Source organism: Panthera pardus, unplaced genomic scaffold (genome assembly GCF_024362965.1).
Source record: "Panthera pardus isolate Hobbes unplaced genomic scaffold, ASM2436296v1 HiC_scaffold_17, whole genome shotgun sequence".
Classification (NCBI taxonomy): domain Eukaryota; kingdom Metazoa; phylum Chordata; class Mammalia; order Carnivora; family Felidae; genus Panthera; species Panthera pardus.
Window position 1 is genome coordinate 103,806,431 of NW_026526732.1, and position 27,900 is coordinate 103,834,330.

At 36.0% G+C, this 27,900-nt stretch overlaps 1 protein-coding gene and 1 pseudogene across 1 annotated transcript; one reads left to right on the top strand and one right to left on the bottom strand.

The window, feature by feature from the left end:
- The window catches only part of LOC109271734 (serine/threonine-protein kinase Chk1-like), an 85,588-nt pseudogene that overhangs the window by 51,102 nt on the left and 6,586 nt on the right, over positions 1 to 27,900 (bottom strand).
- LOC109271731 (cysteine-rich secretory protein 2-like) lies at positions 206 to 27,180 on the top strand. The gene is made up of 8 exons (XM_019457379.2): positions 206 to 286; positions 9,693 to 9,763; positions 14,670 to 14,786; positions 15,571 to 15,658; positions 20,710 to 20,855; positions 21,263 to 21,360; positions 23,279 to 23,367; positions 25,543 to 27,180. Exons 1-8 carry the CDS (start codon positions 259 to 261, stop codon positions 25,668 to 25,670), a joined length of 765 nt encoding a protein of 254 aa, XP_019312924.2. The 5' UTR covers positions 206 to 258; the 3' UTR covers positions 25,671 to 27,180.

Here is a 27,900-nt window from a genome sequence, read left to right on the forward strand (position 1 = left end):
CACCTGAGCTGAAGAAAAGCCATTCAAAAAAAAAAAAAAAAAAAAGCCATGTGGAGAATGACAAGATATTGCCAAAACTTCAGTTAAACAATCAGCAGTGAAATTTGAAACTATTGGTATGACAAATCCTGTTTCAGACCTGTTGACTTAGATTCACTTGCGCAACCGTAATTGGCCCAAAACAGGAAGTAAGTGTAATGTATATATACTGCTCTAACCTCTTTTTCTCCACCTTCCTTCTTCCTACAGATAAAGCAGATGTTTCAGCCAGCTCTGAGAATCAGCAGTAAGTAATGTATTTATTTTAAGGTGAACATTTTATGATGCAAATACATTGATGCTTTTTCAGTGGTAAATCATATATTGTAAAAGAATCTATGATTTTTCAAAACTTAATCACTTTTATTGAGAGTAATGGGCTTAATTTTTATACTCTTTCTTAAGCTGAGAAAATACTATGTAGCTCTATTATTCCAAAAGCACTTTTAGCGAATTTAATATTTAAATTAAATTTTACTTTTCATTCTAAAATAGGTAATATAATTTCCATGTTTATGACTTTTGGAAACAATTATACCAGAACTTCCTTTCAAGGAAAAATGAATAACTAAAGAGATATGTGTCACATACTTCCATATTAATAATTTCACTCATATTCACATATATGGCTATGTCATTGGTACAGACTATATTAAAGTAAGGATCAGAAGCTATTGCTAATAATTTTAAATCTATCAAAACAAAATTATAGCACTGACATAGAGATAAAAAAATATCCCGAATGATTATCAGCATAATATACGATTTCCCTCATGAAATTCCCTCAAATCAAAAAGAAAACAAAAGACTTATAAGTTTTCTGATCAAAAGTTAATGACAAATCCTGTTTCAGACCTGTTGACTTATATTTGCTTACATAAGCAAATATAGTATCTGCTGTGTATATTTTATATAAGAAAGCAGTTTCAACAAAGAATTTTTCTGGCAAATAAGAAATGGTACCTAATCACAACATTCAAGGAGTAATTTACCCTGCAGAGCTAAGATTTTATTTGCAAAAATATTTTATTAATGTTCTCCTCTATGGCTAAACTGCCATCCAGGGAGTTTAGGAAGGATTTATACTGTTGCCAGAGAAGATCCGGTGTTGCGTCTTTTGTCAATTAAAACCAAAATCTACACCTGCTTCTGTGTGACTCACCTTCTGGAGGAGCATCAAAGGAAATTAAACCGATGACAAGTTGCAAATGCAGGAACTACTCTATAATGATGCGTCGTGAGGTCATTTGGAACCCCTGAATAGAGCTCAGACTTGTAAGAGGAAGAAGCAAATTAGGAGGAAGGGTGTCAGACCTCTAAAGTAATGTCTAAATCAGATAGTGCTAATAATTCCAGTGATGCTGTTTAGTAAGTTCAAGTAAGGGAAAGGAAAAAATGTGGAAAAGAAAAAAAAAACTTGCTTTTGGGAACTGTCAAGGCGGCTACTATTATTTAGGTATCTTTGCAGATTTCCTAGATGATGATGTCTAGAAGTTTGGCAAACTTTGTACGGTGTCATAGGCTGCTTTCTGTAGTGCAGACAAGTGGCTGAGATAAAGAAAGTGACCAGAATGAAGATTAAATGTGACATCTAAAGTTCAAAAAGATTGCATCAAATACTTTCCTGTGCTGTGACTGGTATGCAGATGTGTCTGTACCCACAAAGCACACATTATACATATGTGTGTTGATGCTTTTAATGACTTTTTCTGGTCTAAATGTTTGAAACGTTTTCATCCCCTCCTTTCAGGAGCTAGGGCTTTGAGGCCAAACTGTCTGCACTTACCCTCCGGTTCTTTTGCATGCAAGCATATGGCATTTCATTATTAAATCTCTGATCCGGGGACTGAAGATCTGTAAACTAGGGTATTGAGTCATGTAATCTACTATCTAGACTGTTAGGAGTTTTAACGGGCCCATAAAGAGTGACACAGTGCTTCACACAAAACACAGGTCACCATATAATGGCATGATCATATAGTTCACTTAAGGCAAAGGGATATGGTCTTGAAAACATGCATGTAAAACATTTCATCTATTTATAAATTTAACCCCTCTGTATTTACTTTCATACGTAATGATTAATAAGGATCTGGTTTTTTTGCTTCTTTAAAATTTTCCCCATATAGCAAGGTAATTTCCCCAAAGTCACATGCTAGATAATCTGTTCTTCCTCTAATGCTTTTCTATGCTACCTTGTTTTGTCTGTCTCTTAAATTTTCTATTCACTTTCATTGGCCCATTTTTCTCTTCCTAATACAACATCCAAATTTTGTCAAGACAAGTTTGGAGCCTATTTTAATAACTAGTATGAAAAGATTACCAAATTAATTCTTCTTATTAAAAAGTATATTCAGTTATTCATAGGCCAATTAGAATTTTTACTAGGATTACAAACAATTTTCATATTAATTTAATTAGGATTGATAACTTTATTATATTAACACATACCATAATAGAATGAAAATCTCTTAACTTATGCATATCTTCTTTTGTGTCCTTTACTAGAGTTTAAAAGTAGTCTCCAAACATTTTTTTTTCTAATTCTTGGTTATATCATAAATAAGCTTTTTATTTTTTGTACTTTTTTTTTTAAGTTTATTTATTTATTTTGAGGTGAGAGAGAACACGAGCAGGGGAGGGGCAGGTAGAGAGTAAGAGAGAGAATTCCAAGCTAGCTCCACACTGTCAGTGAAGAGCCCCATGTGGGACTCGATCTCATGAACTGTGAGACCATGACCTAAATCAAAGCTGGACACTTAACAGACTGAGCCACCCAGGAGCCCCTATTTTTCATGCTATGAGTTGTATGTTTCTTTTTAATCTTATTTTCTAGTTGAGTGTTGCCAGTTTATGGCAATGGTATTTTTTATAGGTTGACTATTACATCTTACAAACTTTTCATTATGGTGCATTCTCCAGATAATTGGCCATATCATTTAAAAATAATACTAATATTACCTCTTCCTTTCAAGACTTACAAATATGTACTTTTTTTCTTATGACTTTGATAAGGACCTCTCTAATATGATGTTGAACAATACCAATGACATTAATCATTCTTTTTTGTTGTTGTTGTTCTCAATATTAAATGAATGCACCTAGAGTTTCTCCAATAACTACAATATTTGCTAGAGATATTTAGCAATATTTCCATTACCAAATTAATAATCTCTCATCTTCTTTGTTCTTATTTTTAACTATAACTAGGGGTTGAATTTAATAACATATTTTGCCACATGATTTTTCTTTAGTCCATTAATGTGATGAATTTGACCAATATATTTTCTAATTTTGAATTATTCTTTTTATAATTTTTAATTATTCTTACAGTCCTGATATAAAACTTACTTGATCATGGATTTTTTTGAAATTTGTTTTTATTTGAGTATAGTTGATACACAATGTTATATTAGTCTCAGATGTACAACTTAATGATTTGACAAGATTATATATTATATTATGTTTACCTCAAGTATAAGCTACCATGTGTCCCATTACATCACTCTTACAGTATCACTGACTATATTCCTTATGCTTTGCTTTTTATTCCCATGACTTACTCATTCTGTAACAAGAGACCTGTATTTCCCTCTCCCCTTCACCCATTTTGCCCCCTCTGCATCCCTTCCCTTTGGCAACCATCAGTTTGTTCTCTATGTTTATAGTTCTGATTTTGCTGTTTGTTTCTTCTTCTTCGTCTTCTTCTTTTAAATTCCATTTATGAGTAGACTGTCTCCCTCAGTCTGACTTATTTCACTTAGTATAGTACTGTCTAGATGCATCCATGTTGTCTCAAATGGCACCAGATTTTCTCACTATATCGTTTCTTCCATCATTCCTCCAGAGTTCATGTCAGGGTGATAATACGAAGCCTGCCTATTTTTACAGCCTCACTAGAATAGAAGCCTAAATGCTTACTTTATTTATTTATTCATTCATTCATTCATTCATACATACATAATTTTATTTTATTTTTAAAAATTTTTTTAATTGTCTTGAGAGAGAGAGAGAGTGCATGTGTGAATGGGGGAGGGACAGAGAAAGAAGGAGACAGAATCCCAAGCAGGCTCCGCACTGTCAGCTCAGAGCCCAATGCAGGGCTCCAACTCACAAACCGTGAGACTGTGACCTGAGTTGAAGTCAGACACTTAATCTACTGAGCCACCCAATTGACCCTATACATAATTTTAGGGAGAAATAGAATGCCAGTGGGGGAGAGGTGCATAGAAAGAGAGAGCTAGAGAGAGAGAGAGAGAGAGAGAGAGAGAGAGAGAGAGAATCCTAAGCAGGCTCCAGGCTCCATGCTCAGCAAGAAGCCTGATACAGGGCTCAATCCCACATGACCTGAGCCAAAATCAAGAGTCAGATGCTCAATCTACTGAGCCACGCAAGCACCCTGAAAAGTTTGCTTGTTAAATCAACCCTTTTATGAATTCTTCTCTTAGGAACTAAACAAATTCTCCCTAGTGTCTAATTTGAAAATCCTTATTTCCATAAAATGGGCTTTTAAGGCAAGGTATGGCTATATAATTTTTGTAAGTTTATGTTTTTCATTAATTAGTAAGCAGTGATATCATGTCATTAGAGAAAACAACTTATTTTTTTCAAGTGAGTATTTCAAACTTAGGGGTGCTCCTAACACCAATATAAAGAAGAAGCTATATGCTATAATTTAATTGTGTATATAAATTTATGCTTTAGAAAGACACAATTTGCTCTGCTGTATATAGTTAGCAGTAAATCATCAACACTTGGATTTGTAAATCTTTGAATCCCTTTGACTTTTCCCTAGTCACACTCTTGAGAAATTACTGATCTCTTGAAAAGGAAAATTATGAATGGAAGAGCAGAAAACTGTATAAGAAGAGAGACTTGGTGACTTGCATGTAGCAAAATAACTCTTTTGAGGGCAACGATTTAGAAAGAATCTAAAGTTTGTTCCCAAGGAAATAGTCGAGGAGATATATCATGACGCACATTTAAAAATTGTCTATATGCAAGTGAATAACAAGAAGACTCTATTACTTTCCTAATTTTTTAAAAAATCTTTGCTTACTTTTGAGAGAAAGAGAGAGACAGAGTGTGAGCAGGGGAGGGGCAGGGAGAGAGGGAGACACAGATTCTTGAAGCAGGTTCCAGGCTTTAAACTGATAGCATAGAGCCCAAAGCATGGCTGAAACTCACAGATAGTGAAATCATGACCTGAGCCAAAGTCAGAGGCTTAACTGACTGAGCCACCTAGGCACCCCTCCTAATTCTTTCTAATGTTTTCTGTATGACTCTACCAAATGGAAATGCAAATAAAACGTATCCTATCTGCACCTGCTATTTAGGGAGGCCCCTGGGGGCAAGAGGTGAGGTGGAGCTAAATGCATTGGTCTTACAATATATCTGAATATCTGAATACAAAACATCTGAAATATTTATTTCCAGAGCCTTGCTCTATGCTAGATTCTTCCCTTTCCTTCTCCAAAAGTCCCAAAATGGGTCTAGGCAAAAGACAATAAAACTTTACCTTTCACTTTTGCACACATGGGAAAGTCCAACCAGCTCACACTGAGGGCATTAGAATTATGGGCTCCCCTAACAACATGCTAAGACAGGGCTGGCAAGAATCCTGTTCTTTTTCCTTGACCATGCTCAACAATATCTAGCATGCTATCATGGATAGAATGTGGAATAACTGATTGCCATTGACTTGAAAAAAAAAAAGGGAGGGTCTATTTTCCTCTTTTGCTTTCAAATTTTCTAGGAGGCCCACCTGAGGCCATGACAAAGGGATGTGCATGGCCCAAGGACACTAGTGTAAGAGTGAGTCCCCTGGAGACTTTGTAAGCTTCTGCAGCTCCCTCTCTGACCAAATACAGAGTGAACCATCTTTTGCCATAGCTACTCACAATGTAGATATGGGGGGAAAGTCAAATGTAAAGAAATTGAGAGAAAATAGAATATTAATATAAATCAAAAAAACTGAATAAAATACAAATTGACTGGGTGGGCTTTAAATATTCCCATCCAGAGACAAGATCGGTGTTTTTGGAGTTAGCCTGTGAGTATCTTTGGAAAGAAGAACTTAGAAATGTTCCCATTCTTGAAGGATATGGTTAAAATTCAGGTTAAGAATTAACATGACCAAAGACATAAAGGGCATATGATCAAAGGATAATGAGGTATAAACAAGGAACCCCTCATAAGGAGAGTTATGAGAAAAAGATTATCTAATGAATAATGTACCTACCAGGTTGGGTTCCCCAGGTAATGGTAACAAAATCTGAGACAAGGAGGTCAAAAAATACATTTGGGATCAATTCCCTATGAAGGGAGGGAAGGGAAGCAAGATTGCTCCAAGATAGAGGTCAAACTGTGGTGTAGTCTAATCGGAGGCTTCAGCCAATTAATTGAAGTGCCAACAAGCTGAGAGATTTCTGCTGGGTACACCTCCCCCTGAGGGCACAGGCATCCTTTGCTCTAACATTACTTATCTCCCTATTAACAAGAACCATATGAAGTGATCCTATGTCACCATAGTCCAACTTGAAAAAGATTTTCAATTTCATATAACTAGTTACAACAGGATTAATGACAATAAACCCCAGACTTCTTAACATCTATAGTGCACCCTTTCCATTATCACAATACCAGGTGCCAACTTTAGGTATTCAGGTTTGTTCAATAGGGACCAGGTATCTCTGAGAAATGAACGATGTTTTCTTGGACACTAAGTTTATGTATTTGCTTTATACAGAATTTAAGTTAATTTTTCCTTCCATAATCTTTCTTTTCTGTCTTCAAATTTTCATTTTATTCTCCTACCTCTTCCTCTGTTCCACCTAATAATTACAGTATAAACAAAATCAACTTTTTCTTACTTCTGTAAGTGATATTTTAATGGGATATAAGAGTTTACATTTCCAAAAATCTGTAGGAACACCTGCATAATTTGTATTCCTCATAGAACTCTCTTGCAGGAATATGCTGCTAATTTTGTGATTTTCATTCTAATTCTCTCCCTTCCTGTTCTAATTATTTAAAAAATATTATTAAATAAATACTTCATTAAATAAAAAAATACTTCATTAAAATGCCAACAAACTTCTCCATTATTTTAACAAAGTTACATATCTAAAGGTTATCATAATGAGGCATATTTTCAACACGAGATGCATATCCTAAGAAAATTGATAGATGCATATCCTAAGAAAATTACTTGAGCTCTTTAAGTTTTAGGAGTTTTATTTCATATTTGAGGGACAATAGTAGAGGATTAACTTGTTAATATTGTGTATTTTTTTTCTAATCTTTTCAAATGTGTTTAGTAATCTACCAGCTATTTAACAGCCAGGAAAAGCTTTATAGTAATGCATGAATATTTTTTGTCAAGGAAGAAGATTCATTAAATGCTTTCATTCTTACCAGGAACCCCAGGCCTCCAAAAAGTATAATACAGTTTAGTGGGAAATAGATATTGAGGCTAAAAGAAATCTTGGGTTCTGTCCCAGCTACACTCTAACTGGCAATAGTGCTGTTGGGAGGTCACTTATGCTTCTGTGCCTCTGTTCTCTTACATGATTGTCATAATGCCTAAACTGTTAGCTACACCAGGTTGCAAAAGAAAAACAACTAATAGGCTTGACAAAGTCAGACACACTTTCCAAAGAGTTAATAATCTTCTTCTTTTTCTAATTACAGTAATTACAGTAACACAGACTTATTATAGAAAATGCAAAAAAGAATGTCTCACCACGTGAAGATAAACTAATTCTCTTGTATTTCTGTTTAATCTCATTTGTTCTTTGTCTGATAATTATTTTGTGGGAGAAGGGGATGAGATCCTATTTCTGTTACTTCAGGAGAGTAATAATGTAAGCATTCCCAAATCTCCCTACATATCAAGATTGTCAATATGACCATGCAATAAAATTTCTTCTCTTACCTTAAAACTACTCCAAAATACCTGTGACATGCTTTTTGTCATAGATCCATGAGCAAAGCAAGGCTCATTGAGATATGGATGCTGGATGGGAGTCAGAGGTAACCAGATCTCTCAGTGTCTTCCTCACACATGGGCACCTGAATGCAAATCTGTAGCTCCAGAAGATTTCAAATTACCATATTTTATGGACCTTCAAACTCACTCAGAAATAACCTAACCCTCAAATACCAAATATGGGAATGTGTGTGAGACTTCTTGGGCTGCCATAACAAAATACCACAGACTGGGTGGCTTCAGAAATTTGTTTTCTCACAGTTATGGAGGTTCAAAGTCTGAGACCAAGGTGACAGTATAGTCAATTTCTGATGAGACTTCTCTTCTTGACTTGCAGACAGCCACCTTCTCACTATGTTCTCACATAGAATCTTCTTGTATGTGTGAATATGAGAAAGAGGAAGTGGGGGTGGGGAGAGGGCTCTGGTATCTCTCCCTATATGTACGCTAACCTCATTGGATCAGGGTTCATTCTTATTACCTCATTTAATCTTAACTACTTTCTTAGAAACCCAAATACAAATATAGCCACAATGGCTTCCACATATGAATTTTGGGAGGGCACAAACATTCATCCATAACAGAAGCTAAGAATTTCCCATATACCATTTTTTAACTTTGAAGCATAAGCATTGTTTTTGTTATAACACCATCAGAGACATAACTGTTATGTCTAATATACTCCAACAAGAGAATGTATTCTAATTTATTTGGGCATTTTATCTCCCTGCTATTGAGCATGTAGTAAATTGTAAGGTTTTTATCCTTATAAATATTAATGTAATAAAAATGTATGCCTAAAGTTTTTCCAGTATACATTATTATTTCTTCAGGATTCCAAGAAGTTAAATTAGTGAGGCAAAGGATGTGAACCTATTAAGGGCATCAGTACAGATTGTAATTTAATCTTAAAAGTGAGAAATCTACCTTCTGTTTTTAGATACAGAAGGAGAATGTTGCCTTTTTTAGAATTTGAGGCATTGTAATAGTGAAAGGTTTGAATGGGAATGAATCAGGACACTGGCTACATTGGTGTAGTTGAAAGTATTAAAGAAAAGCACTTCCTTCTCAGTGGATTTACCTAGGGTTCTAGTAATGTCAAATACATGAGCCAGATTCATGACAGGAAAGAAATGGCACATGATAACTAGTAATTTGAAGAGATCTTAATGAGGGTATATTTATGAAGGATTAAGAAGGATTTAAGGAAACTAGCAAGGACTATTCCAGTGGTATCCCAGCATTGCTAACAGTTGGGAGCTAATACTTCTCCTCAGTAGGCAATGTGAAGAAGCCATTCCTAGAATCCAAAGGGAAGAGCTACATAGACAAGACTGTGGAACTAGGGTAAAATAGGGTAGTATGTAGATGCACTTCACATTTATAGGTGTACTTCAAAGGCTTCAACCGAGTACCTCCTTTTGTTCTTTACATCCTATGAAGGGCTGCTTCTGGGTGCATCCATTATCATTCTATTGGCATCTTGTAACAAATCTTCTCTTGTTATATTATTAATGAACGTGGAATAACTGAGATCATTACATTGTTTTGTTTTGTTTTGTTTTGTTTTCCTATATTCCTCAGAAGTTCATGCACTAAACATTCTAATGCAGGTCTTTGTTCCCTTTGTGTTTTTTTTTTTTTTCTTTTTTTCCTCCCCCAGCCATGGCCTTATTCCTGGAGTTGCTGTTCCTGGCTCTTGTGTTGCTTCCATTCTTTCCTGCAAATGGACAGGTACGGTCAAGGTTAAAAATATTTTCAGAACGATTGAAGCAACTCTGAGGAATAGCAAGCTATTAGATCAGTTTGCAAAACTGAAAAGTATTACAGTGTCTGGTACATCACAAAGTACTCATCCGTTGCTCGAGTACTTAACACAGTTAATTTTAAGGCTGTGATGACGAGCTGTAGCCTCTAGCCACGTGAGGGTATTGAACACTAGAAATACAGATGATCGGGACTGAGATCTGCATAAACACATGGAGAATTCAATACTTAGTAAAAAAAAAGTCAAAATATTTCATTAATAATTTTAAAATTGATTTCATGATGAAAGCATAATATTTTGAATCTATTAAATAAATATGTTATTTGATCTGTTTATTTTTTTTCTTTTCAAAGTGGCCACCCAGAAATTAAAATTATGTTTGATACAGGGCACCTGGGTGGGTCAGTCAGTTAAGTGGTTGACTGCATTTCAGCTCAGGTCATGATCTCATAGTCATGAAATCAAGCCCTGCATCGGGCTCCATCATGGGCGTGAAGCCACTTAAGACTTTCTCTCCTTCCCTCTCCCTCTGGCCCTCTCCCTCTCTCTTTCTCTCTCTCTCTTAAAAAAAATTTTTGAGTGTGCCTGGGTGGCTCAACCAGTTAAGCATCCAACTCTTGGTTTCAGCTCAGGTCATGATCTCACCACAGTTCATGAGTTCAAGCCCTGCGTTGGTCTCTGAGCTGACAGAGCAGAGCCTGCTTGGGATTTTTTGTCTCCCTCTCTCTCTCTGCCCCTCCTCTGCTCGCTCTCTCTCTCAACATAAACAAACAAAAACAATTTTTTGTATAAGTTTGATACTGTAATTATATTTCTATTGAAAGCAATGATCCACAGGTTTAAAAGCTGTCCAAATATCTTTTTTGATTTCCTTTTATTTAATTCATTACAATGTGATTTTCACAGAAAATTAACAATATATTTATATATTATATAATCTCAGATTAGCAAAACTTCTTCACATACTTCACCACATTTATTTTCATAGTTACTGTATGATAATAATTATACCTATTTTTAAATTTAAAAAAAGAAAGTTTACTAGTGATATTAAGTATTTGGATTTTTTTTTCATGGTCTTAAATTAGTACATAAAGAATAAGATGCTCTAATTATTCCTTTAAAATTTTTTTTCATCTTCCTTTTTTTAATATAATTTATTGTCAAATGTTTATTTATTTAAGAGAGAGAAAGAGTATGAGCAGCCGAGAGGCAGAGAGAGGGAGACACAGAATCTGAAGAAGGCTCCAGGCTCTGAGCTGTCAGCACAGAGCCCAATGCAGGGCTCGAGCCTACAAACCGCGAGATCATGACCTGAGCCAAAGTCAGATGCTCAACTGACTGAGCCACCCAGGCACCCCTAAGCTGCTCTAATTATTTCTAATACACTGATGCCCTTTAATAATCCTAAGAACAGGATGAATCATTCTTTTAAGTACTTAGCGTGTAGGTGCTTATACAATGTGTCTATCTTCTGATCAGAAAAAGTCTGTCACTGCTGTCTGTTTGTGTATTCTTTGTTAACTCTGAGCATACGAGAACAGCTAGGGATCCTCAGATCAAAGAGTTCAGACACTAGGTCAAAACTCACATGGCATTCAGAAATACAGTCATTATATTACCACAATTAATTTTCAGTCTGAAGATAATTTGCTCATCACCTCGGTCTTAGTCAAAAAGTTTGCTTTCTCCCCAGTCTCTTTCTTAAAGATTTTTTCATGGTCCTTACTGCCCCTCTGTTATCTTTCTGGTCCATCTCCTGGTCTTCATTTTTGAAATTATTTAAAGGAGAGATATTTTGCTCTTTTGCACCACTTACCGTTAGCTAATCAGATTCTCTACATACTTTCTGCCCCTTCTCAAGAATGCTAGAAAACACTAATCATCCTTTATAACCCCAATCCAGACCATCTTTTACAAAGTTTTCCTAGCCTCAATCAAGAATTCACCCTTTGTTTTTTTGTATATCTAGCAGAATCCACCTATCATTTTAGTTACAATGTAACTGAAATATATGTAATTATTTTATTATTTATGTCATATAGTCTATCAAAATAAACTTTTTAAGGATCAATAGATAGATACCATGTTAGATCTATTTTATGTTCAACACTCTTCATATTTCCTGTTACCTAATAAAAGCTCTCTTGAAACTCATTTAAAAAAAACAATGACAAAGACACGTCTTCAGTAGGATTTATATCTATACAAAGCAATATAGGATATGGAGGAGGAAATAATGACTTCTTTCGCAGGGGCCAAATTTTTATGTATTTTGAAATGAAATTCTCTTAAGCAGGTTTTTGAGGGTCAATAGGAAATATCCAAGGTATTTTGAAATGAAATTCTCTTAAGCAGGTTTTTGAGGGTCAATAGGAAATATCCAAGGATGTTATTTTATGCTTTTGTGTAAAGCAGAGGTTGGTCACTGTTAATATTTCACATGCGCATCCTTTCTAGCTTAGGAGTTAGTAGCTGCGAATGTGCCACATCTGTGGGTACAATGGCATTCACTATTGGTTCCTGCCTTAGGAACATACAAACAAGCAGGGGAAATGGATGCATAAATAAATAGTGGCGATAAACATGGCTAAACCTAAACTTACATTATTTGGAGGGCTTTGAGGGAACTCATTATTGGGGTAGGAGAGAATAACTTACCCCAGTGTGTTAGGTAAAATCAACAAAGGGCCCTATCTGTTTAGACTTTGACTTCAAACTCTTACTCATATTCATACAACAAAACACTCATGTATTAATTTAAGTCATCAATTATCTTAACCTGTGGGAACAACTCACCTACCCTAGGCTAGACACAACCCCACACACACATACACACGTACAATGATAAAATATACCAAAAATTTCAGCAGCTGATATAATACTTTATTCTGTTACTAAAAAGGAACAGAATCAGCAATGGCCCATTAATTAGATGACTTTGCTCCCTCTAAATGGCCTTGGAAATTTTTTGATGTTGCAAAATTATCTTTTGAGTGACCCCATGAAATCAGATCATAATAAAGTAGATCATAATACATATCATAACAGGAAGAATGATTTTACTAGAGTATTTTAAGTACTTTAAAATTTTTTTAACTTAAAAAATTTTTAAGTTTATTTATTTTGAGAGAGAGAGAGAGACCAGGTGCAAGAGCTTAAGCAGGGGAGGGGTGGAGAGAAAGAGAATCTTAAGAAGGCTCTGCATTGTCATTGCTGAGCCCAAAGATGTAGGGCTTGAAACCACAAACCATGAGATCATGAGCTGAGCTGAAATCAACAGTTGGTGGCTTAACCAACTGAGCCACCCAGTCGCCCCTTACTAGAATATTGAATAAACTTTGAATCTGAACATTCTTTCTCCAAATACATTCTAAATACATTATTTCTCTAAATACAGGACATGTCAGGTCAAAATTTCCTTAAAGTCTAGGATGAATCTTGAGCTCCACTCTCATCCCACCTGCTGCAGCCTGATCAAATGTGAATCAAGGTGTCTTAATGTTTCCATTGTGTACCTTTATGGTTATAAAATATTATCACTCATATGGATAGAAGCAGCACATTAAGAGTTCCCTTGAAACTAGAAATTGACATCTGTGGCCTCAGAGAATATTCTAATTTGTCATGCTCCGAACTCCATTACTATTCTCAAAGCTTTAAACTGCTTTTTTTTATTTGTCACAGTTTTGGCTCAGGTTCATTGGCAATGCTTAGTAACTACTATTGGCTTGAACTGAATGCTTCTAAAGTGATCATTGCTCCCTGGAATTAATATTTACTCTTCAATGCAATTTTTTAAAAGTAAAATACAACAAAATGTTTAACAAGCAAATTCATCTTAGGAAATATGAAATCGCCACATAGAGGAAAGGGAGGAGGCCACTGGGCTGGGGAGCCAGTCAGGGAGACTAAGGACAGAATCAACTACATAAGAAACGGAGGAGGGTAGGCACCGGGGAGAGAACCAGAGGCCAAGAGAATGGGGGCTGTGGACCCAGTTAGGGAGAAGGCAGGGCACTGGGGGTTGGACAAAAAAAATCAAAATAGTTTGGCTATGTGGGGTGCCTAGAGTGTCCAACTTTGGTTCAAGTCATGATCTCACAGTTGGTGGGTTCAAGCCCAGCGTAGGGTTCTGTGCTGACAGCTTGGAGCCTGGATCCTGCTTCAGATTCTGTCTCCCTCTCTCTCTGCCTCTTCCCTGCTCATGCTCTCTTTCTCTCTCAAAAATAAATAAACATTAAAAAAAAAAGTTTATCAAAATAGTTTGGCCACAAATCATAAACACACTATGTTTCTACAGTGGGGAAAGGGAGAAAGAGAGTAAAAGGGAGGAGAGGCTGTTATGAGGAGGGACTATGGGGGTCCTACCGCCCTGCTGTGAACCCCCTCCCCATCCTAACTCCTTCCCTCTATGTCTGTGAATGCATGTGTCTGTGCGGGCCTGTGTGCAGACTTCCTTATTCCCCTCCCCACCCACACCTCACCCCCACCCTAATTGCTGCCACTTAAGTTGCTGCTAGCTGTCATTCAGCTTCACTGCTCTGCCCAACTTCTTCAGAGGGGGAAAGGGGAGGAGTGGGGGGGGGGAGCAGCCCCCAGACAGCCCTGCCCCCACCCTCCCCCTCCACTTCTACCAGAAGTCCTGGGGAGGGGGGGAGGTGGTAGGAGTTGGGGTCACAGTATTTTGTGACAACCACTCTGTTGGCAAACTTGCGACCCTTCAGGCCCTGCATGGCTTTCTGGCAGTCAAACAGGGAGGTGAACTCCAGGAAAAGCCTTCCGCAGCTGGGCACCTCAAAGCTGTCCAAGGGCTGAGGGACCAATTTTAACAAATCTTAAAATGGTAACCATAATTTTATTTCTCTTTAGGATCCATCCTTTGCTGCTTTGTCAACTACTCGAATACAAGTCCAAAAAGAGATTGTAGATAAACACAATGAACTAAGGAGATCAGTCTCTCCACCTGCCAGCAACATGCTAAAGATGGTAAGAGGCAGTGATAAAGGCTAGTGATGTGAAAAGTCACGATAAGAGCAGGGAGCTGGTAACTGACATCTCTTAAGTGCCTTGTGCTTACATAATTTTGCTTCTATTTTGCTATTTCATTTGAGCTGTGTTATGGACAGGACAGAAATTAATTTTCCTTTATACGGTTAAATAATTTGTCAAGGGCTATTAGGTTGGGAAGGCAAAATTAGAAGCCAAATCTTCAGACATCAAATGTGAAGCCATTACACTTTTTGTTCACTGTCTTCCCTAGTCTAAAATAAAGGAGTCCCCTTTCCTTCAAAATCAGTGCCATTAAGAGTAAATAACAGTCCACTTTCCAAGGCATAATCCATAAAAGCTAGATCTCTCCCATTTGAATGCAATGGGCTGTAAGTGGAATTGGGAATAATCTAGGCCAGTTTATTACTATTGAAGTATAATTTAAATGCTTCAATATATTTGATGAGTATTTAGAGTGGCACTATTACTAAAAATCCTAGGTGTGTTTCCTCTCCTATCATAAATTGTCAGTGTTATTGTATTAGGTATTTCTCTCACTAGACACATCATTTATGAACTTCTTTTCACGTGGAAATTGGCACTGGGGCCCATAAACACACACACACAACTAACAAAAAGATCCTTCATACCAAAGACAATTACATAATATATCTATAGAAGCTTTTAAAATAGTGCAAATCAGTCTACCAATCAGACTATAAAGCATATGCTCTATTGGAGTTGAATCTTTAAGTGCATTTTTTTTTCTTGTGACATTTAGGAATGGAGCAGAGAAGCAGCAGCAAATGCCCAAAAATGGGCAAACAAGTGCACTTTAGAACACAGCAATGCAAAGGACCGAAAAACCAGTATGTAAATGAGCAAATATCTGTGGAATAAATGAATAATAAAATAATATTAGAAAAATCAAATAGAATGGGACATTCAGGGATGCTGAAAGAAGACTTAGTGAATAAATGTTGCTCTTTTTAAAATCAAAGTATCTGTATAGGGAGGGATCATTATAGATACCATTTTGGGCTTGTTGATTGCATTATGCCAAGAATTTCTGAAGCAATACTTCATGTATCACTCTGAACCAGCTCATGAATAAACAGGTCATGAATCATCATTTCTCCAATTTTAGAAATTATAAGATAAGGACAGGGGAGGAATGACTTCCCCAAGACACAATCTGAAGTGTCCTTACTGGAGAGTTTCATGCTTTGGGCAGGCTTATTGATCTCGGATCCACTGCCCTTTTTTGTGATATTGTGTAGCTGTTTGGTGTTTTGATATGTCCTCATTTTGTATTCATAAAATATACTGGATTATGTTGAATTTTTCCTGAATTTTGCTGTAAACATACCTAAACTTTTTAAATCATGATTAATATTTTGTGTATGTTGATTCAGTTTTTAGTTTTTGATAGTCAAGTACTTTATATAGACTGTGTACCTGTAATGCATAGAATAATGTTATATGCAAATATATACATAACTTTCAAGAATTAGAAAAACTATTGGAGAAAACTTCTGTGCATAAACTATTCATAAAATATTTATTTACATTATTAAGCATGACAGGCAAACCCAATTGGAAAGTAGTGAATAATTACTTGTAACTTCAGTAGAACTACTGTTATTTATATTGCTGATGCCAAAATTATAATGAAATTAGGTAACTACATTCAGTAGAAGCTTAAAACAAATGGTCTTAACATCAAGTTCTGTTAGATTCTTAGTTTCTTTCCTTCCATATTAAAGAAAATTCCCAAGAATATTTTACACTCTCTTTAAGCAGCATGTAAACATTATATTTTAATCCACCAAAATGTAAATATTAAGTGAGGCCTGAAATGATAGGAAAATGTTTCTGGGCTTCAAGGCATTTCATTCTTTTTCTAAATTAATTTTATTACAGCAACAGTGCTTTTTTAAAAATTCTATTGTAGTAAGAACACTTAACATGAGACCTACATTCTTGACAAATTTTTAAGTGTACTGTACAATGCTGTTGACTTCAGGTACAATGTTGTACAGCAGATAGCTAGAATTTATTCACCTTGCTTACCTGAAATTTATTGATTAGTAACTTCCCATTTCTCTTTTCCCTCATCCCCAGCCACTACCATTGCACTCTTTGATTCTATGAATTTGACTCTTTTAGATACTTCATATAAATGTATTCATGCTTGTAGTTGTCTATCTGTGACTGCATATTTCACTTAGCATAATGTCCTCAAGGTTCACCCATGTTATCACATGTTGCAAAACGTCTTCCTTTTTTAAAGATGAATGATATTCCATTGTATGTATATATCTCATCTTGTCATCCATTCCTTTGTCCATGGACATTTAGATTGTTTCCAAATATTGGCTATTGTAAATAGTGTTGCAATGAACATGAGTGTGCTAATATCTCTTCAAGATCCTGATTTCAATTCTTTAATACTCAAGAAGTGGTGTTGCTGGATCATTTTGTAGTTCTACATTCAATTTTTTGAGGAACCTTCATATTGTTTTCCACAGCAACCACACTATTTTTCATTCTCACCAGCAGTGTTTATGATTCCACTTTCTCTACATCCCTACCATTACTTGCTGTCTTTTGTTTTTTTGATAATAGACATTCTGACAGATGTAAGGTGATATCTCATGATTTTGATTTACATTTTTGTGATGATTAGTAATGTTGAACACCTTTTCACATACATGTTAGTCATCTGTATGCCTTCTTTGGAGAAAAGTCTGTTCATGTCTTCTGCTCAAAAAATGGGCAGAAAACATGAAGAGACACTTTTCCAAAGAAGACATACAGATGGCCAACAGACACATGAAAAGATGCTCAACATCACTCATCATCAGAGAAATGCAAGACATCACCTCACACCCATCAGAATAGCTCAAATAAAAAACACAAGAAACAACAAGTGTTGGAGAGGATGTGGGAAAAAGTAACCCTGTGCACTGTTGGGAATGCAAAGTAGTGCAGCCACTGTGGAAAACAGTATGAAAGTTCCTTGAAAGTTAAAAATAAAACTACTTTGTAATCCGGTAATTGCACTACTGGCTGTTTACCTAAAAACTACAAAAACGCTAATTCAAAGGGATACATACATTCCTATGTTTATAGCAGCATTATTTACAATAGTCAAATTATGGAAGCAGCCCAAGTGTCCATTGATAGATGAATGTGCAAAGAAAAGAAAAAAAAAAAATATATATATATATATATAATTCAGCCATAAAAAAGTTTTGCCATTTGCAACAACATGGATGGGGCTAAAGAGTATAATGCTAAGCAAAATCAGTCCCAAAGAGACAAATACTATATGATTTCACTCATATGTGGAATTTAAGAAACAAAACAAACAAGTAAAAAGAGAAAAGGAAAAAAGAGAGAGAGACGAACTAAGAAAACGATTCTTAACTATAGAGAAAAAACTAATGGTTACCGTGGGGTGGAGATGTGGAATGGGTGAAACAAGGGATAAGGATTAAGGAGGGCACTTGTCTTGATGAGCACAGGGTTATGTATGGACTTGTTGAATCAGTATATTGTACACTTGAAACTAATATAACACTATATGTTAACTATATTGGAAAAATAAATTAATTAATTAATTAAAATAAAATAAAATAAATAAAATGCTAAATGAAAAATGATAAAAAATATACAGAAAACAAAACAAAACAAAAACAAATCTTCTGTCCATTTTTAAATTGGGTTAATTTTTGCTATTGGGTTATATGAGTTCTTTATATACTTTGAAAGTTAACTCCTTATCAGTTATATGCTATGCAAATGTTTTCACTGTTTCCACAGGTTGCTTTTTCACTTTGTTGACTGTTTCTTTTATTTTGCAGAGCTTTTTCGTTTTGTGCAGTTCTACTTATTTATTTTAGCTTTTGTTGCTTATATTTTTAGTGTCACATTCAGGAATTCATTGCTAAGATCAATGTCAAAGAGCTTTTTCCCTATATTTTCTTCTAGGAGTTTTACTATTTCAGGTCATATGTTTAAGTCTTTAATCTATTTTGAGGTAATTTTTGTGTGTGGTGTAATTTAGGTGTCCAAAGTTACTCTTCTCCATGTGGCTGTCCAATTTTCTCATCATCACTTCTTGAAGAGAGTGGGTTTTTTTGCCCATTGAGAAGAATTAATATTGTTAAAATATCTATGTTACCCAAAGTCATTTATATACCTGTTGGCTGGTTGTACATCTTCCTTGGAGAAATGTCTGCTCAAGTTGACTGTGTTCAGAAAAGATCTTTAGTCAGTTCCTCAGGCAGCCCCCATAAAAGATGGAGATTTAGTCATCCCATTCAATTCTTGCTTTCTCATGGAAAGGCTAGGAGCTAGGGTTTTTTATCTGCTCACTCTGTGCTGAACCAAGAGAGTCTATGGCTACTGCCAGCCCAAACCTCTATCTATTCTCATTTGCCCCAGGGAACTAGATTATGCTAGGTCTAGTTCGCATTCTCAGAGACACAAGTCAGAAGCCAGGCTTTGGGGCAGCCTCTGGAAAGTTTGTGGCATTGGATACCCAGACCAACTCTTCCCCCACCCCTACCCCCCAGGGAGAACCAGGTAGCTGTGGTGTTTGTTCACTTGCTCTTTTCTGAGCTGAAGAGGAGCCATGGCATCTACCAATACAAAACACCATCTGTGTTCTCCCTCCAGAGGGGCAACACTGTGCCAAAGCCATCAGAGCTCCAAGACTGGCAAGAGAGATGTCAGCTTTTTGGGAAGCCCTGGGGAAATAGCATTGGACACACCAATCAACTCTTTGCTTCCTCAGGAAAAAGAAGCTGAGAGCTAAGATTTTTCATTTGCTTGCTCTGTGCTAAGCCATGGGGAGGAGATGTGATATCTACCAGTCCCAACCACCATCTCCATTTTCCTCCAGATGGCTAGCCTGTATCTGACAATCAGAGCTACAAGACTAGCAAGACAGAAGCCAACCATCTGGGAGTTTTCCTTAAGGAAAGGTTGGGGGGCTGGACAAATGAACCAACTCTTTCCTTCCCCTGGGGGAAGCTGGGAGATATGGGATCTCTTCCTGATCATATGGCAGAAACTGTGCTGAGGGTAGGCATTCTAGCAAGAAGGTGTCCTAATTTCCCTACAGGCTTCAGTTTGTCTGGGTTCATATTCTCCCAGGGTATAGAAGCCTTGCAATTAGTTTTGGATTTCTCACAAGAGCAATTTGTTTGGGAATTGTTGCTGAATCAGTGTGTTTGTCGGGGGAAGGAGAATCCAGGGCTTCCTACTGCACCATCTTGCTGATGTGACCCTCTGCAAGGCTCTTCTTACCTACTTCTCTGAGGAAGATTTGGTCTGATGACATTCTGATTTATTAAGGGAGGATCCAAAAACTTTGAAAACTGCCATCTCCCCTGATGTCAGTTGCCTCTTAATTGGGACTCTTAAAGACTGCCTGTAGAACATTTTTTCCAAGTTCACACAAAAATCATACCATAAACATTTACGCAGGGTCCAATATATGAAAAATATCTGGCGAGAGTGGGCATGAAGAACTAAAAATAGAATAAAAGTTGGTCACTACCCTTTGCATGCTTACAATACAAAGCTGAGACTACAGGAAACATTACACATGTGAAGAATTTTGCATGGAAAAGAATGCATCTCTGACACCCCAAAAGGAGAAGGGTTTTTAAAGCATAAGATCTTCTCAACCTATTCAAAATTTTGCATGTTCGGGCCAGCCTCAATATGGTAGACAGATTTGTCTTCTATTCAGCTTAATAGTTGGTAAGGACAGAAGCTGTTTTATTACGTGTTAAGAGTTGGCAAGCATAGGCACTGTTTGAAAGGCAACATCTTTGTGTTCATTTAGTTGATTTCTTTTGCCATGGCATGCTTTATTGCTTCATTGTGATCTGGTTCTCCTTAGGTACAAACTGTGGTGAGAATCTCTATATGTCATCTCACCCTACGTCATGGTCAGCCCCAATCCAAAGCTGGTATGATGAGAAGGACAATTTTATCTATGGTAAGGGAGCAAAGACTGCTGGTGCAGTTGTTGGACATTATACCCAGGTAAGGAAAACAAATTAAAATACTTCTGCCACAAATGTTCTAATGTAGAAAGCTTCTCCAAATTATGACCAACCCGTGTTCAATTTGCATGAGAATGTGAGTAGACCTAGTAGCCTTGGTGTTGGCCAGTACTTCATCTAAAGCTGTCATTTATTCCTTGGCTGGCAGAACTCTTCATAGGGAAGCACACTGTATTTTCCCAACATTGTAGATGCATAAAGTGAGGAATGTATATGAAAATTCAGCATTTTAAAATGTGTGATTTGCTTCAATAATTGAACTAAATATTTCCACAAGGCAATACCATAATGGTAACATTTTTTTTTCACTTTTACAATTGCTACTATTTGTTTTTCAATATTTTCCCTCTTTCATGTACTCTCCTATGTTCCCTTCCGGATTTGTAGGTTGTCTGGTACTCCTCTTACCACGTTGGATGTGGAGTTGCCTATTGCCCCAATCAAGATATTCTGAAATACTACTATGTTTGCCAATATTGTCCTGCGTAAGTATATGCTTTAGAGCTGAATGCCAATAATCCCATCTGCAATTTAATATTTTGAAATTTTCGTATATTGAACAAACTACAATACAAAGAATATTTCAATAAAAAGAAGGAATTGTGTCTTTGGAAATGCCTTTTAAGTTGAGATACATTCAATTCATCAGAGAAGACACCAGGTTTTCAGTTCCAAGTGTAAAATCTGAAACTCTATTTCCCCCAATTACAGAGTGACATCTTTTCTCTCAGTCGCCTTTCTCTTGGGCTCACAGCTATTCAGTGAGCATGGGTAGTGTGCATTTCTGTAGATTTGATGTCATTAGTTCTCACTAACTTCATACTCTAGAAGGGTGGCAGCTTGATGGTTAAGCAAGGGATGGTAGTGGACTGGGAAACTGGGAATGGCTGATTGTGATTTCAGCTCTTTCTGCTAAAATGTTCCCACCCCTGCTTATCTAAAACGCTGCCTATGTTATTACCATCACAGATGATTCATTCATTGGCTCTCAAAGTTTTCAAGAGGTCTTTAATGTATTTCAGAGTCCAGGAGAGAAGAACATCCTTAATCCTTGTTTTTCAGAAGTTTGCACAAAATCTCCATAATGAACCATCCTTTAAGGTCTTGACTTGCAGCAGGAAATGTGTTCTTTCATCAAAGATTATGTTTGAACTTACCCAGAATAAATTCTGTGGATATACTGAAGATCTAATCTCAACATATCTGTTAACCTTAATTTCTTTAAATGTTTGAAATTTCTTGCCATCGGGGACAGGGGGACCCCTAAAACCAAGCTATCTTCAGGCTTTATTTTGAGACTGTCGATAACCCAAGTATATGGATCTCCCGCTTGAGAAGTATGACTCCCAATGTCATTTTCCTGCAAGCACCTATGAGGGTTTAGTAGAAAGAATTGAAAAGTTCCTAGGAGAATGCATCTAAAGTCACTGTCTGGCCATAAGTAAGGAGGATCTGACGCCAGGTATCTGAAATGAGAGTTGGAGTGAATAATGAGGGAAAGCAGGGGTGAGAGAACTTCCAGAACATATTTGTGTCTATTTCATATTTTTCCAGGGGCTCACACACGTTCGGGTATATTCTGAGCAGGGGCTGAGATTTAGATGCATGGCCTTGTGTTGTCCGCCTACTTGGAGCGATCAAGATTTTGACTGTCTTGTATTTTCAGATAATAACGGCCAATCGAATAATATTCACCAACGAGGGGTAGACTAGTTACTGTAAGACAAATATACCTTAGCGATTAGTGTTAATAAAACCATTTTTCTAACATTCCCTCTTTTTTACGTATTAAAATCTTACACACAAAACCTCTAGACATTCAAAAATCTTCCTGTCACCCCTACTCCCAAATACAACACACCAAAAATCACTTGAAAATCATCACCCCCATCTAGAGGCCAAAAGTATCCTGGGCTTTACCTTCTCTAGTTCATATTTAAAAATTATCATATTTTCTTTTTTAAATGTAAAATTACATGTAACTTTAAGCATTTTCCCTATGGCAACCCTTTCTTTCCCAGGAACTTGCTGTCTCTCTAAGAAATATGTTTTATCACCAGCCAGCACCTTGGGATACATTGCTTTAGCAATTGACCACATCTTCTGGGTGAGAAAGAATGTTCCCATGTTGAAATATACTCCAAAAATTTTAGACCCCATTTATCCCATTTCAGTGTCTCAGGCTGGGAGATTATGGTCAAGGAAGTAAGTGAATGTGTGAGTTATTTTCTTACTTTACATTGGTATCTGAGTACATTTTGGGAATTTTAGTTTTTCAGTTATTTGACATGATTAAAAACACTGAATAAATACTCAGGTATTTGTGGTGATAGGTGCCACCCTAGTAGCATAAACTAAACTGAAAAATGAAAAATGTTTGACACTTTGTATTTCAAATTTCAGTGGTAATCATCTTAACAAGATAAATACACCCTACCTAGAAGGAAAGCCTTGTGCCAGCTGCCCTTATGACTGTGACAATGGACTATGCAGTAAGTTTGAAGTCATTAACTTGCTAGTACATCTAATAAAATGGACTGACCTTTTTTTTTTTAATAATTAGGAAATTTCAGGCACCTGAATGGCTCTGTCAGTTAAGCATCTGACTCTTGATTTTGGCTCAGGTGATGATCTCAGGTCAAGCCCCATGCCAGGCTGACAGCGTGGATCCTGCTCAGGTTTCTCTCTCTCTCTCTCTCTCTTTCTCTGTCTCTCGCTGTCTCTCCCTCAAAATAAATAAACATGAAAAAAAGAATTAGAAAATCTTCTGATTGTAAACCAACTTAAGCAATTCCTTCATGCAAAAGACAAAAAATATTCAACAGAGGGTGTTTAATCAAAAAATGTACACAACCCAGTATCTATATTTATTTGTAACTAAAACCCTGTAACCATATATAACCTAAAGAAATATCTACCATCAATGTATATTTGTGCTTATGTTGGACTCATTACCTATTGGCATATATAAAAATGTTTCTGTGAAAATATTCATTGTAATTGAATATTTTTCCTGTCAAAATTAATGTAATTGTAGCAAAATTGCATTTTAAAAAGAGAAAATATGTACAAACATAAAGGTATGAGATCACAGATATGGTTCAGTCCAGACACCAAACATTTCTTATACACCAATGAGTTCATTATACTAAATTCATTTTTCCCATAGTATAGTTAGAATAATCAAGTTTAATTTAATAACCATTTGCACTTGTGTTAGTAATTTTTATATATTTTTAAAATGTCGATCAAATCCTTGTATAGCAATATTAACTCACAGAAGTCCAAAAAATATTTTGGCAAAAAGGACTACATTTAGTGTCATATATCTCATTTTCAGTGTTGTTATGAATATAAATACTAAGAGTTGGTATTTTTGTTTGGTTGGGATATGTCATTAAATTATTATGAATAGTATAATTGACCCATTACCTGAGATTTTTACCTTTCAGATGCATTCACCAGACTAAACTGTAGCATTCTCAGTATACTAAACTATATACATTCTCAATTGTATAGCTCCAATTCAGAATATTGATGATATCAAAGCTATACATCAATTAAATAAAATACTTACACATCTGATGAATACTATTTGTTAATGGGTTTGGAATTTATCCTGTTAGTAATGAACAACCAACTGAAAGATTTTTAAACAGAAGAGTGATGAAGTCAGAATTGTGTTTTATCAAGATCTGGCAGTAGTATGGAGAAACAAGTGGATTCAAGCCAGCTTGGAGACTGTTGAAAACATGGGTTCAAAAGCCAAATGGATGTTTTTACTGCATTAGGACAAAATGAATGAAGAGAAATGGACAGTAATGAATGACAGGAAAGAAGTAGGATGGCTACTGTTTGTTACTTGCATTTGTTGAGTGCTGATAAAAAGTAGAGAGCCATGAGTTCATATTGATTCCCAGTATCTGGTTTGAATTATTTAGTAGTTAAGTTTCATTTCTCTGATACTGGGGGAGTTGAGTTGGGAGTTGGGGAGGGACTCCAAAGGAATGCCAAGTTTGCAGGTAAAGTGATGAATTTAGTTTGAGAATTAATTGAGTTTGTGGCCACTGAGGGATTTCAAAGTGGAAATGTCACATAATTGTAGTAAAATTCCCTCCCATTTTTATATCCACATCTTCTCATAATGGTTTATTATTCTTGAAAGAAAAACTAGTGGCTCTAGCATCTAGATGGAGCAACAGTGTCTAATATAACTTTTTGCAATGATGGAAATGTTCAATCTTTGCACTGTCCTGTAAAGTAGCCACTAGTCAGATTGGTCATGGAGCACTGGGAATGTAACATGTGTCACTGATAACCTGAAAATGTATTTTCTTAATTTTATTTAATTTTAATTAATTTAAGTTTAAATTTAAACAACCTCATGGCTAAAGGCTACAATTTTGGACAGTGCAATTTTAGAGACTCATTTACATTTATTTTACTTTGTTTTCTGAGGAAGAAAAGTAGGTCAATTCATCTTAGAAACATTTCAAAAAGCTCAAATTTTAAAAGAAGTAGTGGATTAATGTGTCCCTTGACATCATAGTGTAATGATGCCAACTTGTTTTTTCAATTGTGTTCTCCCCACTTGCATTGAATGTATTGTTTGTGTTGCTGCTATATAGGAAAATTATAATGAACTAATTTCTTTGTTTTTATTTCAGCCAATGTTTGCAAGTATGAAGATAAATATCAAAACTGTAATGATTTGAAGAAAACACTAACCTGTGTCCATAGTTTTCCCAAGGACAATTGCAAGGCTTCCTGCTATTGTAAAGATAAAATTTATTAAATACCCAATACAGACTGAGGGGGGCTAAGTAGAGAAGGGCCACACTATCTACTTAGATGTGACATAAGCAAAGATATTGTCAGCATGTTGGCTACAAACTTGATTCCACGTAATAAGGAGTCTTTTTCTCTTGGATCTACTTTTTATTTTACAGAAATTTCTTTCATCAAAGGATTAAAAAATTACATAATCTATGATTATCTGTTGCTCATGTAAAAATTATGAGCGATAAGGAAATTCTGAGAAACCATTACAGACAAGAGGAGACTAAGAAAACATGAGAACTAAATGGAACGTGGTCTCTCAGATCAGATTCTGGAACACAAAAAGGTCATTAATGGAAAAAGTGGTGAAATCTGAATAGGGTCTGAATTGTTTTTGATAGTAATGTCTCTTTCTTATTCTTGACAAATGTACTAGGGTTATACAAGATGATAACATGAGGGGAAACTGAAACTGGGTGAAGAGTATATAGGAATTCTCTGCACTATCTTAGCAAAATGTCTATAAATCTAAAAATACTCCAAAATAAAAAGTGCATTAAAAAAACCACTTTTCTTGGCTCCATAATGCTTGGAAAATTCTCCTCTTGATTATCCGGTTATTCTTTCTCAGACACCCCTCCTCCAGTGTCTCTACTCCATTGCTAAATGTTTGATTTTATTTTTTTCATGGACATTCCAGATAATACCAATGATTGGACTGTCAAATTAGACTCATATCCTTATCCAGTGTCAAGATTCACTATTTCAAGGACAGGAATAGTCATGGGGTAAACAGAAAATAGGGAGAAGTTCAAGATCATCAATGCAGTTCCTGAATGTTATTTAAATTTTTTTAACACTTACTTATTTTTGAGAGAGAAATAGAGAATGAGCAGGAAAGAGGTAGGGAGAGAGGAAGACACAGAATCCAAAGCAGGCTGCAGGCTCTGAGCTGTTAGCACAAAGCCCAACTCAGGGATCGAACTCAAGAACCATGAGATCATGACCTGAGCCAAAGTCTGATACTCAACTGACTGAGCCACTCAGGTGCCCCTTGAATGATATATTTGCAGTACATTCCTTAATATCTAAAGTGAAAGTCTTCTTAGTCTACTTTCAAAATCTTTCCATTGACTTCTTAAGTACTTAGGATAACACTCTTAAACTGCTCTGCAAGAAGTTGAATTTTTTTTTATACTTTCCCTTTTAACCTCACTTCATTCCTCTCTCCTTTATTTCTTATGCTCTAAGTACAATGATCTTATCAAATTCTTTCAAACTCCACAGGATTTTCCATACCTAAGGGCATTTTTATTTGCTATAGCTCTGTCTGAAAGAGTCATCCTTCTAGTATTTGCTAGAATAACTCCTTCACATTAAATGCCACCTTACCCAAGAGATTCCTTTGAGTATTTAATCTGAAGAACTCCCCCCATTTTCTCTCATAGCTCCTTGTATTTCTTTTACAATAATCATTGCAATGTATAATAATTAATTCCTGTATTCAATAAATATTTATTGAAAAATGTCTCTGGTATTTACTTAGGTACTTTGAAATAGGGTGATTAACAAGAGAGACCAAGTTCCAAACTTCATGGAGTTCAGACTTTCATACAGGAAAGAGGAAGGAAATTATTTGCAAATAAATACTTAAGATATTGGAGGTGGTAAGTGCTATGAACTAAAATGGGCAACACAATAGAGAATAAAGAGGACAGACTAGGAAAATGTTAATAGGAGAGTCAGGTACATCCTTTCTGAGGATGGGTTAGAATCATAACAGAAGTGAGAGAACAATGGATAAGAATTTGATCGAAACAAAAACAGAATGGTGAGTATAAAGTTGTTAAGGTAGGAATAAAGTTAGCATATTTGAGGAAAGGCAAGAAGACTAGAATGACTGAAGTGGAATGAGCAAGATAAAGATCATTTTGAAAGCAGGTCAGAGAATTGGGCAGAAACTTAGTCCCATGGTATGCCCTAGGGCACATAAAGAATTAGGATATTGTTGTAAGCGAGATAGCAAGCCATGAGAGTATACTGAAGAAGAGAGTGAGATGATGAGGTACAGACTGTAAGAGAATAAGAGTGGGAGCAAAAACCCAGTTAAGATACTATTGACTAGAAGAGAGATTAAGTTAAACTGCACTAGATTATAGATATACCATGTATACAGTGCATATTGTGCAATTTCAGGATTATTTTTGTTTATGTCATGACAGAAAACAGGAGAACTATTTCCCAAC

Excerpts from the sequence above, each read along its gene's own strand:
- LOC109271731 (XM_019457379.2), top strand. The coding sequence starts at position 259 with ATGTTTCAGCCAGCTCTGAGAATCAGCA. Across the intron at positions 14,787-15,570 it reads CCAGCAACATGCTAAAGATG|GAATGGAGCAGAGAAGCAGC; the intron begins GTAAGAGGCAGT and ends TGTGACATTTAG. Across the intron at positions 20,856-21,262 it reads TTGTTGGACATTATACCCAG|GTTGTCTGGTACTCCTCTTA; the intron begins GTAAGGAAAACA and ends CCGGATTTGTAG.